This window comes from Solanum verrucosum, unplaced genomic scaffold, assembly GCF_900185275.1.
Source record: "Solanum verrucosum unplaced genomic scaffold, falcon-dt-bn FXZP01000138.1, whole genome shotgun sequence".
Lineage (NCBI taxonomy): Eukaryota > Viridiplantae > Streptophyta > Magnoliopsida > Solanales > Solanaceae > Solanum > Solanum verrucosum.
In genome coordinates this window covers 547,618-562,797 of record NW_026020134.1, presented here as the reverse complement: position 1 = coordinate 562,797, position 15,180 = coordinate 547,618, and the positions used below count along the sequence as shown (strand labels likewise).

Sequence of the window (15,180 nt, the reverse complement as noted above, 5' to 3'; positions counted from 1 at the left end):
TATCCCACTAAGTGTAACATACATAAGTCAATACAACAATATAATCACATACATAAATCGAACATATACAATATCATCATCATTTACGAACAACGAACAATTTCATATTTCTCAAGATATACAATTATATCAATTCATTGGCCCTCTCATGGAATCCAAACCCAAACTGTTAGCATACCGGAACGTGGTACCCGATCCAATGATTATGCCGAAACTTGGCAACCGATCCCATAATTATGCCAGAACGTGGCAACCGATCCAAGTTAGTGTATCGGAATGCAACATCCGATCCATTCAACAAGCCGCAATCACAATCACAAAGTACATTCTCATAATCATACAATTATCAAGTCTGATTCATGACATTCATCATTCATATATCCTCATTTACAATTAATGTGATCAATAATGCAACATTCTCATACATACATGTATCATAATGAAGCAAGAACAAACATACATCACAACTATTACCTACCTCGAAACAAGTTTGAAACCCTAAGAAACTTGATCATTCCCTTTACGGATTCGTTCCGCTTGTTCTTGGTCTACAAACAATCAATATAATACGAGAATCAACAAACAATTACTAATTACCCGGATTACTAACAATTCTTACAACCCTAGATCATACCCATAATCCTACTACCCAAATTAGGGCTTTTCCCACCATAATTCTCAGATCAAAAGTCTCCCCCATCGATATTTACTCATTAGATTACGTTCTACGAATCGAAAAATGGATTTGGGGAGTTAAAACCTTACCTTTAGCCTTAAACACGGTGGAAAACTGTCAAGAATCGCCTGGGGTTCGTCTCCTTACTCTCAAAGTCGAAAAATGCAGAATAAAGATGTTTTGGGATTTATTACTGACTTAAGTCGCGTCGGACCCGCCACAACAGTCAACACCCCGATATAGCGGTCCCGCCCTGGCGACAGAAATCACCGCCAAAGCGGCTTGCACGAAACATTGAGCTATTTTAATAATTCCAATACCCCCATTTCACAACATGCCTTCAACCAACGACACTCAGAAACTACCCGTTCACACTAAGATCAATTTCGGGAGTTCTACTCACCTGAATTCAATTCCGTAAAGTCGTACGGATTCCTTAACGCCTTATCTATCTACTCATGTGATCAATGTCATAATTAGATCACCCAATTGCTACCAGATTTCCCTAGGCTTTAATGACTTCGATTTCGTCCAAATTTGGACTAGGTTGAAAAATTCCAAGTTACTATGAAAAAGTTTTCCGACCCAAAAATTTTTCCCGTTGGCTTTTCTATAACGATGGTACCCGGTCGTTACATTAAGTCATGCGTGAATTGCGTGATTAAATGAATGGGGTAAGTAGTGGTGGCAAATGGGTGGGTTGAAAATGGGTCAACATAAAATGGGTAATAATTCAACCCTCCCATATTTGATATGGATAAAAATGGATTGGGTAAAATACTAGTTTACCCATATTTTACCCATATTTCTTGAGTAAATAGTACTTTACTTAAGAATTCAACATGGAAAAAATATTTTAGTCTTTTTTTAGATGAAAAATGTTGAAAATGCTTAATTTAGTTTTATTGTATAATAAAAGTCCAAAAAAAACAATCCTAACTTTTCAATATAGAATAAATTTATGTAATAACAAGGGGAAAATATTTTTAATTTCAAAGTAAAAGAATAGTTGCATTTTAGGACTAAAACATGCTTAATGCACTTTAAGGCTTAAGCAATGTCAATACTAATACATGATTTGCTTATTTTACACTATTATTTATTATCCAATATAAAATTAAACAAATATAAAAATATAATTATAATTAACAAAAGAAATGTACATTTAAAATATATATTTTTGGAGGGCCAAAGACTTCACCTTTTCAATTATAGAGAAAAAAAATTAGTTCTATAGAAGAACATAAAAAGGAAGAGAAGTTATAAATTTTTTTAGTGATATCATGAATTTTAAGTGAATAAAAGTTAAAAGCTTAATCCATTTGGCTAATTCATATTTTACCCATATTTTAATAGTTTACCCATATTTTTATGGGTTTAATATGGGTATCAACCCATATTTTACCCATGTAAAAAGTCACCCAACCCATTAAAATAAGGGCGAGTTGGGCAGATTATCAAAACATGGGCTCATTTTACCGGCACTAGGGTAAGGTATTGAAATATTAGTGGAAATATGGTTGCTTTGTTATAGGCAATGACAATAAAGTGATTTTAATTTAAAAGGAGCCTTAGGAGTTAGGACCACGGAAAATTGAAAAAACCTATCCAAGGGGCTAATGATTAAAATAAGTGGCCACAATATTAATGCCTAATACCAAAAAGAATGTACAACTTTCAGTATATGAAAAAATTGATAAATTAGCTCTTGAAGTAAAAAGGTCATAATGCTTAAAACCGTCGAAACTCTATGCAAAAAGTTATTGCCATTTCTTCTTTTTTATTGAAATGGTCTGATGGATCTTTGTAGAACAAATCAAAGGGAATCCAAAATTTGAAAACTCTGGGTGCACCAATATTATCTTAATTTAGCATTATTGAAACTTTCAATAGTCAAGGTGAGTTTGTTCTACTTAATGATCATGAGTTCGAATCCCTTATCTAGCAATTTTAATGTTACAAATAAGCCCCCTTTAAATTCTCAACTTAATATAAAAACAGTAAAGTATGGTTCTGGTTTAGTTTGAACCCAAGTCGCAAGGGGGATTCTTTGCTCTGTGCCAGTGGTACAAAGCGTCATTCTATTCTTTTCATGAGTGTACTATTACTTATATTTAATTTTTGCGAGTTTCTCTCTCTCTCTATATATGTGTGTGTGTGAGATATTTTTTTGATGTTGAGTTGAAAAAATATGTGATTACGTGTGCTTAAAAGTGAGTAAATATAATATTTTACATTTAAGTGCTCGTGGAGAGGAGCGGATGCTTGACTCACCATGTCTTACCAAAAAAAATTGAATTGAATAGTAACCATGCAACTTACGACGTAAATGTTGTAATGATGTGCTTGGACACTTTCGGATCTTTGAATTGTTTAATGTTAAGTGACTCGAGATTTTAAATGTAAAATATTTGAAATTAGTCTCTTAAGTGTTTCACACATATGCCTTGTATGGTCACTTTATGTTGATGTCTCTTGATTGAGTTGATATGCCAATTAGTGTTGTTGGTGACCCAAAAGGAAGGGTCGGGTCAACATGAGAATGCAATGTTGCCCAATATCTTTTGGTGGCCCAAAAGGAAGGGTTGTGCCAATGCAAAATGTTACTACTTCACTTTAAATCTCCAAAAGCTTTGAAGTGACCAAAATGAAGGTTGAGAGTCATTTTTGACACAAGCTTTTAGTGACCTAGAAAAAGATGATGGGGTCATGTGTGTGTAATCTATATTTGATTACTTGTGAGTGCATGATGATGTGTTCGGAGTTGCTCAAATACATTAGTGGTCTACTTAATCCAGATATAAATGGAAGCGTTAAATTTTATTTTATTTTTAAATGAAGTTTATTACGGCTAATCAATTTGTCAAACTTCTAATAATTCTATCTTCTTAAATCTTATATGAAAAGTTTAAATTTCTATAAATTATACTAAATATTTTTTTTAAAAAAAATAATACTTATAACCTATTATTGCTTAGAAAAATAAGGTCCACATATTAGGGGCCTAAGACAACTGTTTTTTTTTTTTCTTAAGCTTGTATACCCGCCCTGGACGTGTTTAATGAAAGATCATGGATATTATCTTGTGTTAATTAAAAATGCTTCATGATGTTTTTTTTATAATTGTTGCAGTACTTAATGGGATTGTCAATGATATATATTATATTGAGTAATATTGGGAGTTATAGTTTGATTTGGAGAAACAATTTCTGCCTAAATGACTCAACTTCAATAGACCGTATCTCTCTATCTACTGGAAGATTTATCATGATTCTATTCTAGCTTTGATCTAGTTTCAAGCCATTCAAACAATTTGTCATTTGGACTCCTTTACACAAAGTTATGATATTTTTATTTATTCTGATATGCGATATATAATTATGATTTGAAATTAGGATATGAAGTTGAAATTTTGTTTGGATATGCAACTTGAATTTTTTAAGTTATAATAGTAGAGCAACTTTCACATATAGCAAACACAAAATTCATATTTGTATGTTATAGCAAAGTTTGTATAATTGCGCTCCATAGCAAACATAAATATGTATATTTCGCTATACATATACAAAAGAAAGCAGTTGTATAATCTGCTTTGGTATACATAGACAAAAAGATCAATTGTATAAAGTGAGAGAGGCGATTGAGCGAGCGAGAACTGGGAGAGTGGCGAGCGAGATCTGGGAGAGGGAGAGATGGGAACGAAAATATATGTATATATACAATTTTCACGCATTTTATACATTTGCGTTTTTGTATAAAGTGAGAGAGGCGAGTGAGAGAGCGAGATCTGGGAGAGGGAAACGGAAATATATTTATATATACAATTTTCTCTCGCTTTATACAAACACAAACACATTTTATACAATTTGCATTTTTTGTATAAAGTGAGAGAGGCGAGTGAGAGAGCGAGATCTGGGCGAGTGTCGAGCGAGATCTGGGAGAGGGGAGAGAGGGGAACGAAAATCTATGTATATATACAATTTTCTTTCGCTTTATACAAACACAAACACACTTTATACACTTGCGTTTGTATAAAAAGCGAGAGAGGCGAGGGAGAGAACGAGAGTGGCGAGCAAGATTCACCAGGAGAGAGGTGAAATAACAACAGTTTGCTATGAGGTACAATTAAATCAAACTATATTTATAGCATTTAATTTGAATTAATAGTTTGCTATTATATACAATTTTCCCATAATAGTATTATTTTTTTCATAAACATGAAAACCCCACAAGTTGTGAAAACTATTATAATTTCCCCAATTCTTACGCGATCTTACCAAATGAAACAAATCATAGCTCATATACAAAATATCGAAATATTTTAAGGCACCGCATTGATAATAAATCACATTTTTTCATGTCCCTTTAATAAATAAATGCTTGTAATTACAAACTTTAACATACACATACTTTTATTTTCTAAAAATTCCCCCGTCAACAATAGTAGTAACTAATTATTCTTTCACATAATATGAACAATCTCTTTTTAAAAAGTAATATATATATATACACGCATCAAATTTTACATTTCAAAAGTTGAAATCCTAAATCATGCTTTTTGGAAAATTTAAAATTAAATTTCAAGTTATAATTCCAAATTGCATATTCAATCACTAATCTTAAATCATGACTTCATATCGTATGTCCAAACACAAGTTAGACACCATCAAATCTATGTTTACACTGATGAAATTGTATGGTGTAGATTGTTGCTCCGCCAGTGGAACCCAAATGATGTTGTTTGTTCTTATTTTATTTGAATTTTTCTTTTACTTGAAGAAATGACAGAATATTATTTTTATAATTAGTGTTGATTTTTCTAAAGGAAAAATATAAATCTTTCATATTTGACTAATCCTTTGATTCTTGGAGTAAAAGATTTTGGACTCTTATAAATTGAGATCCAACCTGTCTTCTATACACAATGTACTTTTTTACTGTTGAAGAGTCTTGTTTAAGGGGTTGATATTTTTGTACTATTCATTATATTAGCGAATTGCTCATCTGTAGATCAATTGATCAAGTCATGTTGAATTGTTATCTCTTTTAATATGCTTTTTCTTTATTGTCTTATTTATTGCCGTCTAATCTTTAGTCTTTACTTTGTTAGCTTTTGTATGACACTTGGTTATTTTGATTCTACCAATGTGATCACACTTTTTTGTAGTATTTTTTACGTAACACGAGCTTATTTTTACTACTATGTTTTTGCGCTCGTTATTTAAGCATTTTTGATACATTTTTGAGTTTTGACATGAAGATACACCAAGTATTTTTCATCTTATACAATTGTACTTCAGTATTAATGCTCCATCAATGCTTATTGCACTATAATTTGATATGATTCTACTATGTTATACATGAACATGGAATATATCTTTGTTGCATTCTTGAAACGTGCAATGTTGTCACTTTAAATGTTAGGCGTGCTAACGTAGTGGTATGTATTATTGGTCGATAAACTCTGGTATCGTTTATCTTCTGACACATGTCATTCATTCATTAATTTGGTGTAAACACCCTATGTTGTTATATTTATTCGAATTGAAGGATGTTCGAAAGGGAAAATTATGCTGAAAAACAAATATATACTAGTTGATTAGCTAATATAGTTATAGTTTAAATTAATTAGGACTCGCATCTTAATTTTAGCTTTAATTACGTCACTTGTTCTCTGTTATACATATACAAATACAAATTATACACATATATATACAATTATATGACATATATACAAATACAATTAGCCTCTCTCCACTCTCTGACTTTTCTCGCTCGTCTCTCTCCTCCCTCTCCCAATCTCTCCCGCCAGATATACAAATACATATGTATATCAGTTATATATATATACATACAATTATCTGACAAATATACATATATAGTTCGCCTCTCTCCACTCTCTGCCCAATCTAGCTCGACTCTCCCCTCCCTCTCCCAATCTCTCTCGCCTCTCCCCTCCCTCTCTCAATCTCGCTTGCAAGATATTAGTTACATATATACAATTATTTGACAGATATACATATACAATTCAGCAAATATACATATACAATTCGTCTGATCTCTCCACTCTCTGCCCTCTCTCACTCGCCTCTCTCCTCCCTCTCTCAATCTCACTCGTCACTCTCCTCCCTATAACATGTAGCTACGAATCGTAATTAGCAAACTATAGCTATGGAGCGTAATTAAGCTATTTTTGAGTGGCTATATGCGAAAATTCCCAATTTCGAAATACTCCCAAGGGAAAATTTCATTTTGCAGGATTCCTAACTAGGATTGTCCAAAAAAATTTATAGTAAACATGAAACAACTAGGAAAAAAAGTATAAAAAAGAGAGAATTGATGCAATCCCAATAGAATAATACTTATTCAGTTTTTGATGTAGATCACAAATCCAAGGGAATTAGAAATAAACCCAAATTCCCCCCACATCCTTCTTTTTTCACCATATAAAAACACAACATTGACGATATTATTTTTTTTAAAAAAAGTAATGGAAAATGTGTATATGTTGTAGTATTACAATTTTTTCAAATGTGTGTTGGAACAAATTAGAAAGAAACAGGGGACGGAGCTGGAGCATCAGCTGCACCTTCGATTGGACCTCCATTGCTTGATAGCTCAGCCATGGCACGGTGTGGGTTAGTCCTCTGTTTGTTGCATAAATCAGGCAAATACACACCTGAACAATCGCGATATCATAAAATTAATTTTGTAACTCAAAAATAACTCAATTGCACGATGTTTAAAATATTGTTACCTTCACCAGCAGCTAAGTTGAAGTAAAGGTCAATAATGTTGGCACAATTACGGTAACAAGCAAGGGAGCAAAGTTTTGAGGTAAATTGAGAATCAAGCAGAGCATCAGAAGAAATTCCAACAGAGTTTCTATCGACGCCACAAGCATCGACACATTCATCTGTCTCAATGTGTTCCCTCATGTTTGCAACAACAACCTCAGATGTCTTGCATTGGTACTCAACTTTCCCATCGTTCCCTGATGAATTTTCCAACAAACACCTTTTGGCTGATGTCGCGATCGCGAATCCACATACATTTGTTGGCAAGTCCTCACAGATGAAACTCCCTGAAGATCAACAAACCAAATTAACCATATTTGTACAAATAATTAGGAGATTCAATTGAAACGTTTACATCATGCTATATATTCAAAGAAATAAAAAGACGATGCAAATCCTGGACCCCACATATAACATGAGCTTTAGTGCACCTGACTGTCCTCTTTTTTTTATACAATTTTATGAAATACGTACCTAGAGTGCCTTGGAGAAAAAGGGTGCTAACAAAGAAAAGAATGAAAGATGATCTCATAATATAAGTCATTTCTATTCTTTTTCCTTTGTTATATGATAAATTTTATTGGGTTGTTAATGTTGATGATGAACTCAAGGAAAATAATAGATTGAAGAACTAATGGTTCTTGAGATGAAGATTAATGAAGGGGTTACTTGAATATATATAGGAAAATATTAGGAGGAGAAAGAGGAGGAAAATGCGCTATCTACTTTAAATTTTTTTGTTACTTTTTTAGTTAGTTTATTTTTTAATATATTTTATTTTTGTGGATACTATTGATTTTATTTTTTTTTAAAAAGAATTTTCAACTTGTAATAATGTATATTCCTTACTACATTTTGACGAATTCTATGAAATTGGTATGCACGAAGAGAGGGGGAAGGTTTTTTTTTGTAGAAGTTTGTGGAGCCCACGCGTTTATATCTGTAATTTATTTAGTTTATAATTTAATTTTATTCCTTATTATTAATTAAATAAATATTGTTTTGTTGATTCTCTTGTTTATTTGTTTGTTGTAAATTTGCTTCTTGCCTTTTAAGTTCTAAAAAGTAGTACGTGTTGTATGACTTCATTAGCCATGAAGTACCCATATTTGTTTGCGTGTAGGTATTATTATTGCATTTGTAGGTGTTATTGCAGGTCAATTGATTAAAAAATTGGGTACTCAATTGACATTAAGAATTTTTCATATCGGAGAAAAATTTACGAAGGTTACTGTAGAACATGTGCAAGTTTCATCTAACGAAAAAAATGAAATTTAATGAAGATTTGGTTGATACTCTACATGATGTGAATATTAAAAATATGACGTTATATGTCTGGGGCAGGGCGGTGCACATAGGTGAAAATTAAGGGGTCAGATGAACCTCTTCTGGCAGAAAATTATATACTATATATCTCAAACTAAAATTATATTTTATTAATATATAGTAGATGTTGAATCTCTTTGACTTTTTCGTATGTTTACTCTTTTTATACTTCAAACCCCTTAAAGAAAATTTCTGACTTTACATGTCATTTTCTTTTTATCAACTAGACAACAAGTAGATATTTCCGTATCCAGCTCTTTTGGATAATGTAATTAACCCTTGATTGATGCATCATAATCCAATTTAGTGTTCATCTTCTAAATGTGTAATTTGCAATTAAAGTCATATAACTAATCAAGAGAGAATTGCTTCTCATTGAATGTGTGATTTGCACTCATTACTTTACGTTTTTGAATTCTTATATGCAAAATTAGAAAATTCCTCAAATTTATTCACAAATTATACTTTATAGAGAAAAGATTATGAATTCACGAAATTATATTTAAGTTAAGTTTGCCAGACCCCCATTTAAAAGGCCTCTAGAGTAGATTTTGATTAATAGAACATTTCTAATTAAAATTATATGAACTTTTAATTTTGAGGGATGATTAAAAGTTGAACATATTACATTTGCTATTAATAGGAGCTTTTCTCCCACAAGTGATGTGCAAGCATGCTGTCAATACCAAGTGATTCATAATATAATAGTCAAATTTAAATTACTAAAACATAATTAATAAGACTAAATATATACCAAATAAATATTTTTTTGAGACGAGTGTTAAGTACAAATTTATATGCAAACCTACTAAAGAAAAAAATAATTATGTTATGACGACGTAGTTTTAAAATGATTACTGTCTTTAATAGCTTCATTAATGCTAAACACTGAGATCACAATTAAATTTAAACATATATACAGAACGTACGTACATGTTATAGAAAAGTTCAAAGGTCAACTTGTGTTACGTGGAAAAATGGCAGCAACAACTTGTACTTTACTTATTAGGACCAAAAATAATGAAGAGAATGTATTTGATCACTCCCTCGATTTCTATTTAGGTTTCATGTCCCTTAAGAAACTAAGTAAATTTATCATTGTATCCTTATTTCTATCGAACGCAGGATAAAATAATTTTATATTTTACCTCGAAATTATAATATCTTAATTATCTTTGTAACAAAACGATCTTAATTACCCTGACGACACTGCTTAATGAGTCAAGTCAATCCCATGTATTAATGTGTTATTTTAGCTTCACAAGTTGATTTCTTTTTATTTTTTGTCAATAGTGTACATTGAGGTAATTTTCTGCTGATATTCATATGTCACTCTGCTCAAAAACTAAAGAGTTTGGAATCGTTCAACACCTTAGGCATGCAACACAATTTTATTGTTTACCGTTTTAATTTCTTCGTCTTACTTTTCTCTTTTCAAAAGGTATCTTGATACTCCCTCCATTCATTGTACTTGGCTCCTAAGTCAAAAATAAATATTTCATTTTATCTATAGAAGAATTTGATATTCAGTTGACATTAAAAACTTTTCATATTGGAGGAAATGCAAAAAATGTGTGAATCTCATCTAATGAAAAAATAAAATTTCATGACGATTAATTTGATTCGTTCAATACATATACATACGTCATGGGCATCCCCGTATGTAACTATATATTAAGAGACATTCTATATGGTGTGAATATTAAAAATACGATTAAGGGTGTGTTTGGTATGAAGGAAAACATTTTCCGGAAAATGTTTTTCAATTTTCTCATGTTTGATTGGTAAAATGTTTTGGAAAATATTTTCTAAATCAACTCATTTTTCTCAAATTTTAGAAAAATGACTTTCCTCCAAAATTAAGGAAAACATTTTCCAAAATTCTACCCCAACTTCATATTACAATTTTTTTATTGAAAAAATAAATTTAAAGTTTATTTTTAAAAAAAATATTTTTCAACTTCATTTTTTTTATTTTTTACCCCCTACCCCCGCCAGCCTCCTAACCTCCCTCCCAAAAAAATTAAAATAAATTATAGTTTGTTTTAAAATATATTTCAATTTTTTATTTTTTCACCCCATCCAACCCCTACGCTCGACACCCCCCCCCCCCACATCAGCCTCCACCCCCACCAAAGAATAATAATTTAAGTTTGTTTTTAAAAAATATTTTAAATTTTAATTTTTTTATTTGTTTACCCCACCCTCACCCCTACCCCCCATCCCCCCTACCAACCCCCCCCCCCTCTCCCAAAAAAAAAAATAATTTAAGTTTATTTTTAAAAAATATTTCCAATTTTAAATTTTTATTTTTCACTCCACCCCCCAAAAAAAAATTAAAGTTTTTAAAAAATATTTTTAATTTCAAATTTTTATTTTTCCACCCCACCCTACCCTCTCCCCACCCCGCCAGCCACCCCACCCCCAAAAAAATAATAATTTAAAGTTTGGTTTTAAAAAATATTTTTAATTTCAAATTTTTATTTTTCACCCCACCCCTTACCCTCGACCCCCCCCCCCCCCTCAAAAAAAATAATTTAAAGTTTGCTTTTAAAAAATATTTTCAATTTCAACTTTTTCTTTTTTCACCCCACACCATGCCTACCTGCGACCCCCCACCCCCCTCCAAAAAAAATTGAAGTTTGTTTTTTTTTTTAAAAATATTCAATTTCAATAATTATTTTCTACTCTCTAGTAAAAATACAAGATATTTTCTCAAAAATATTTTTCGGAAAATATTTTCTACTCACCAACCAAACATGAGAAAATATGTCAAAAATCTATTTGTTTTCAAGGAAAATATTTTCTAGAAAAACATTTTCCTTCATACCAAACATACCCTAAGAGAAGTTTATTATTTTCTTTTTATATTTATCCTTATCATTAAATAACTGCATAAGTGTTTGGTAGTTGGTTAGAATTATACAAGTATTAGTTATATCTTTTTCTACTCCGCATAAGATAATTCTACTTCAATTCTCTCATAACTTATACATATATTTGTTATACAGGATTCTAATTAGCTACAAATATTGTATAGCGTTTATATACATAATTTTAATATAAATATGTTGCTTCTTTACTATAACTATCAAACGATTCATAATAGTCAAATTAAATTTTTTAAAGCATTATCAATGAGGCTAATTTTTTTGTAAAATAAATCCCTAATTAATAAATATTTTCTTGAGAAGGAGTGTGAAGTCAAGACAGACTATAAATAAAGTAAAATAAAACTGGGAGAGTTACTTACTTGGAGTTTGACTGAACCCATTCTTTTAGGTTCAAACACTATAAATTTATATGCAAAACCACAATAGAAAACAATAAATTATGTTTTGACCGCGTAATTTTAAAGGATTGTTATCTTTAATAGCTTCATTAACGTTAAACTCTGAGGTGTCGTTTAGTTGAGGATAAATTATTTCAGAATAATTAATTTTGAGATAAGTTATTCGGGTTTTATCATATATATGGGATAACTTATCTCATTACTATAGCAAAAATGGTATGATAAATAATCTAAGGACTATCTAATATCTCCAACCGAACACTGAAAAAAAAATCTACATTTTATCATGTGATTATTATACCTTATACAATACTCCTTCCGTCCTCGTTTAGTTGTCATTGTTTCTTTTTTTAGAGTCAAATGATAAGAACTTCGACTAACATTTTACGATGTATTTTTTTATCATATTGATATGTAAAAAATTGTAATTTATAGTACTTTTCGTATAGTTTTTGAATATTTAAATTTTTAATTTGAAATATCAAATTAATGTAATTTAATTTAATTTTAAAAATTAGTCAAATTAACTTTTGAAAAACACAACATGACAACTAAAAGTAGACGAAGAGAGTACATGTTATAGAAGATTTCAAAGGTCAGCTTGTGTTGCGTGGAAAAATATGGCAGCAGCAACTTGTACTTTACTTATTAGGACAAAAAAAATGAATAGAATGTACGTTTGATTAGTAAATAAGTTTACTGAGTTTATAATATGTGGATTAAATAATTATAAGATTATGTGTGGATATATGTATATTTTATTTATTGAGTTTAGTTTAGTAAATTGAAAATGAGATATGCAGGATATAATATTGAGGTGACTTTTGTTTAAACTAGAAACTTGAATAAATTTTAATCTTGACTTTCTCAAAAAACTTTGATAGAGAAACTTTCACAAAAGAAAATGTGTAATTATTCCCCTGTGGTATGAAAATAATACCAACATTGTGGTATAAGCAAGCTTCAGATTAATATTCTCGAATTGAAATATTTTTTATCATATACAAAATAAAATAATTTTACATTTTATCTCGAAACTATAATATCTTAAGGAAAAATCCTTTTTGCCAGAAAATTTAATCAGAATTTGGTCAAAATGGTATTTTATCTATGTTATTTTACTCTTTTTTTGAACATTTTTACCTTTCTAACTTTAATACCTTTTAATTAAAAAAATAAAAAAAAATTAACTTATTTTAAAATAAAAAAATATTATACACTTTTTTAAATTTCTGACCAAATTTTATGATCATTTAACATTACTCCTACCTTAATTATCTTCGTAACCAGACGACCTTTAAGGATATTTATTACCCTGACGACACTTCTTACTGAGTCAAGTCAATTCCATGTATATAAATGTCTTATTGGATTACTGTCTTATTCTTGGTTAACAAGTTGATTTATTTATATTTTTTTGTCAATATATATTAAACATTTCATTTACATATTTTTTATTTTAAATTTTCACGTGATATTTAAAACTATGAGATTAAAGACATTTTGATACTTTCTCTGTTTCATTACTTGGCTCATATATCAAAAATTGATGTTTTATTTTCTTTAATTTGTCTATTTTAGCAAGTCAAGAGAATTTTATTATTACTCCCTCCATCTAATAATAGTTGTCCGCTATATTAAAAATAGTTGTCCAGTTTAGAAAATTAAGAGATAATTTACTTTTTATGTTTATTTTACCATTCCTATTAAATACTAGTTACTTCCTCCATTCCTTTTTATATGTCATCCAACACTATAAATCGTTGGTCCACAATACTTGTTATTTCATAAAATCAATACATAAATTACAATATTCTTCCTATTATACTCTTGATAGTTAATTAGTCTTGAAAATAAATATTTGACCAACCTAGACAAACTAATAATGAATTAATATTCATTGTAAATTTGTAATTACTTCATACATTGATTAATTACTCTCACCATTGCAATACTCTATAAAATATGATTTTGAAAAAGAAATGTCAACAAACAAATTAAAAATAAAAGATTAAATTATTTATCATTTATTGAAAAGTTGACTTCAATAAAATTTTAAATACAGGTAGAATTGTAAACTTACTTAGTTTCTTAATGCAAGTGAAATCTAAAAATGTGGCATATAAAAAAGAACGGGAGAGAGTATCATCGAGAAAAGGCCCAAAATGGTTCCTCATCTTTGGGTTAAGACTCAAAGTCATCCTTGAGTTTTCACATGGAGCACTAATAGTCCCTCATTTTTGAAATATTGGTGCACTTTTGGTCCTCCCCTAAACTTTTGCTATTTTTTAACATTAATTTTATCCACAATTTTATGTAAGGAATGTTCAATCGTCTTTTTATATATTTTAGTAGAAATAATAACTCTATGTGAGAGAAGGTGAGAAGAAGAACACATTGTTCTGTTTAGTAGAAATATTATTGCAGCTAAACTAAGAATATCTTGACATATGACGTTGCAAGAAAAGAAAAAATTGTACTATTGCACGTGAAATCGTCGTGATGAACCTCTCGACTTTACCTGCAATACAATTTCTACTAAACAAAACAAGGTGTTTTTCTTCTCACATTCTCTCACACATAGTTATTATTTCTACTAAATATATAAAATGACAATTGAACATTTCATACATAAATTATGAATAAAAACAATGTTAAAAAATAGGCATAATTTAGGAGGAGGACTAAAAGTGCACCAATATTGCAAACATGAGGGACTATTAATGCTCCATGTGAAAACTCAAGGATGACTTTGAGTCTTAACCCAAAGATGAGGGACTATTTTGGGACTTTTCTCGAGTATCATCTAATATATTTCTCAAAGTCTTAAATTTAATAAAGTCAAAAGATAAGATAGTACTCCCTCCATTTCATATTAATTGAATTGTTGAGGTGTTTCACAACCTTTAAGAAAAAAAGATTAAGACAGAAATTAGGCTTGACTTTTCATCTTTACCCTTACTAATTATTATCAAAATTATGATTAAAATAACTAAACATTAATTAATAACTAATTCTAATACCAACTAATGAAGGGTAAAGTTGGAAAAACATTCTAAAAGTAGTCTTGAAAATTGAACAATTAAGTT

At 30.1% G+C, this 15,180-nt stretch overlaps 2 protein-coding genes across 2 annotated transcripts in view; one reads left to right on the top strand and one right to left on the bottom strand.

The window, feature by feature from the left end:
* The window catches only part of LOC125827362 (GDP-Man:Man(3)GlcNAc(2)-PP-Dol alpha-1,2-mannosyltransferase), a 267,662-nt gene that overhangs the window by 115,261 nt on the left and 137,221 nt on the right, over positions 1-15,180 (top strand). The gene's annotated exons all lie outside the window — the stretch shown is intronic.
* Positions 7,013-8,105, bottom strand: LOC125827415 (uncharacterized). Its single transcript, XM_049506729.1, has 3 exons — positions 7,948-8,105; positions 7,434-7,760; positions 7,013-7,355 (listed from the first exon to the last, which is right to left on the bottom strand). Exons 1-3 carry the CDS (start codon positions 8,015-8,017, stop codon positions 7,225-7,227), a joined length of 528 nt encoding a protein of 175 aa, XP_049362686.1. The 5' UTR covers positions 8,018-8,105; the 3' UTR covers positions 7,013-7,224.

Coding starts and splice junctions, on each gene's coding strand:
- LOC125827415 (XM_049506729.1), bottom strand. CDS start 8,017: ATGACTTATATTATGAGATCATCTTTCATTCTTTTCTTTGTTAGCACC. Junction 7,761..7,947: donor TTTTCTCCAAGGCACTCTAG/GTACGTATTTCA, acceptor GTTGATCTTCAG/GGAGTTTCATCTGTGAGGAC. Junction 7,356..7,433: donor CAACTTAGCTGCTGGTGAAG/GTAACAATATTT, acceptor GCGATTGTTCAG/GTGTGTATTTGCCTGATTTA.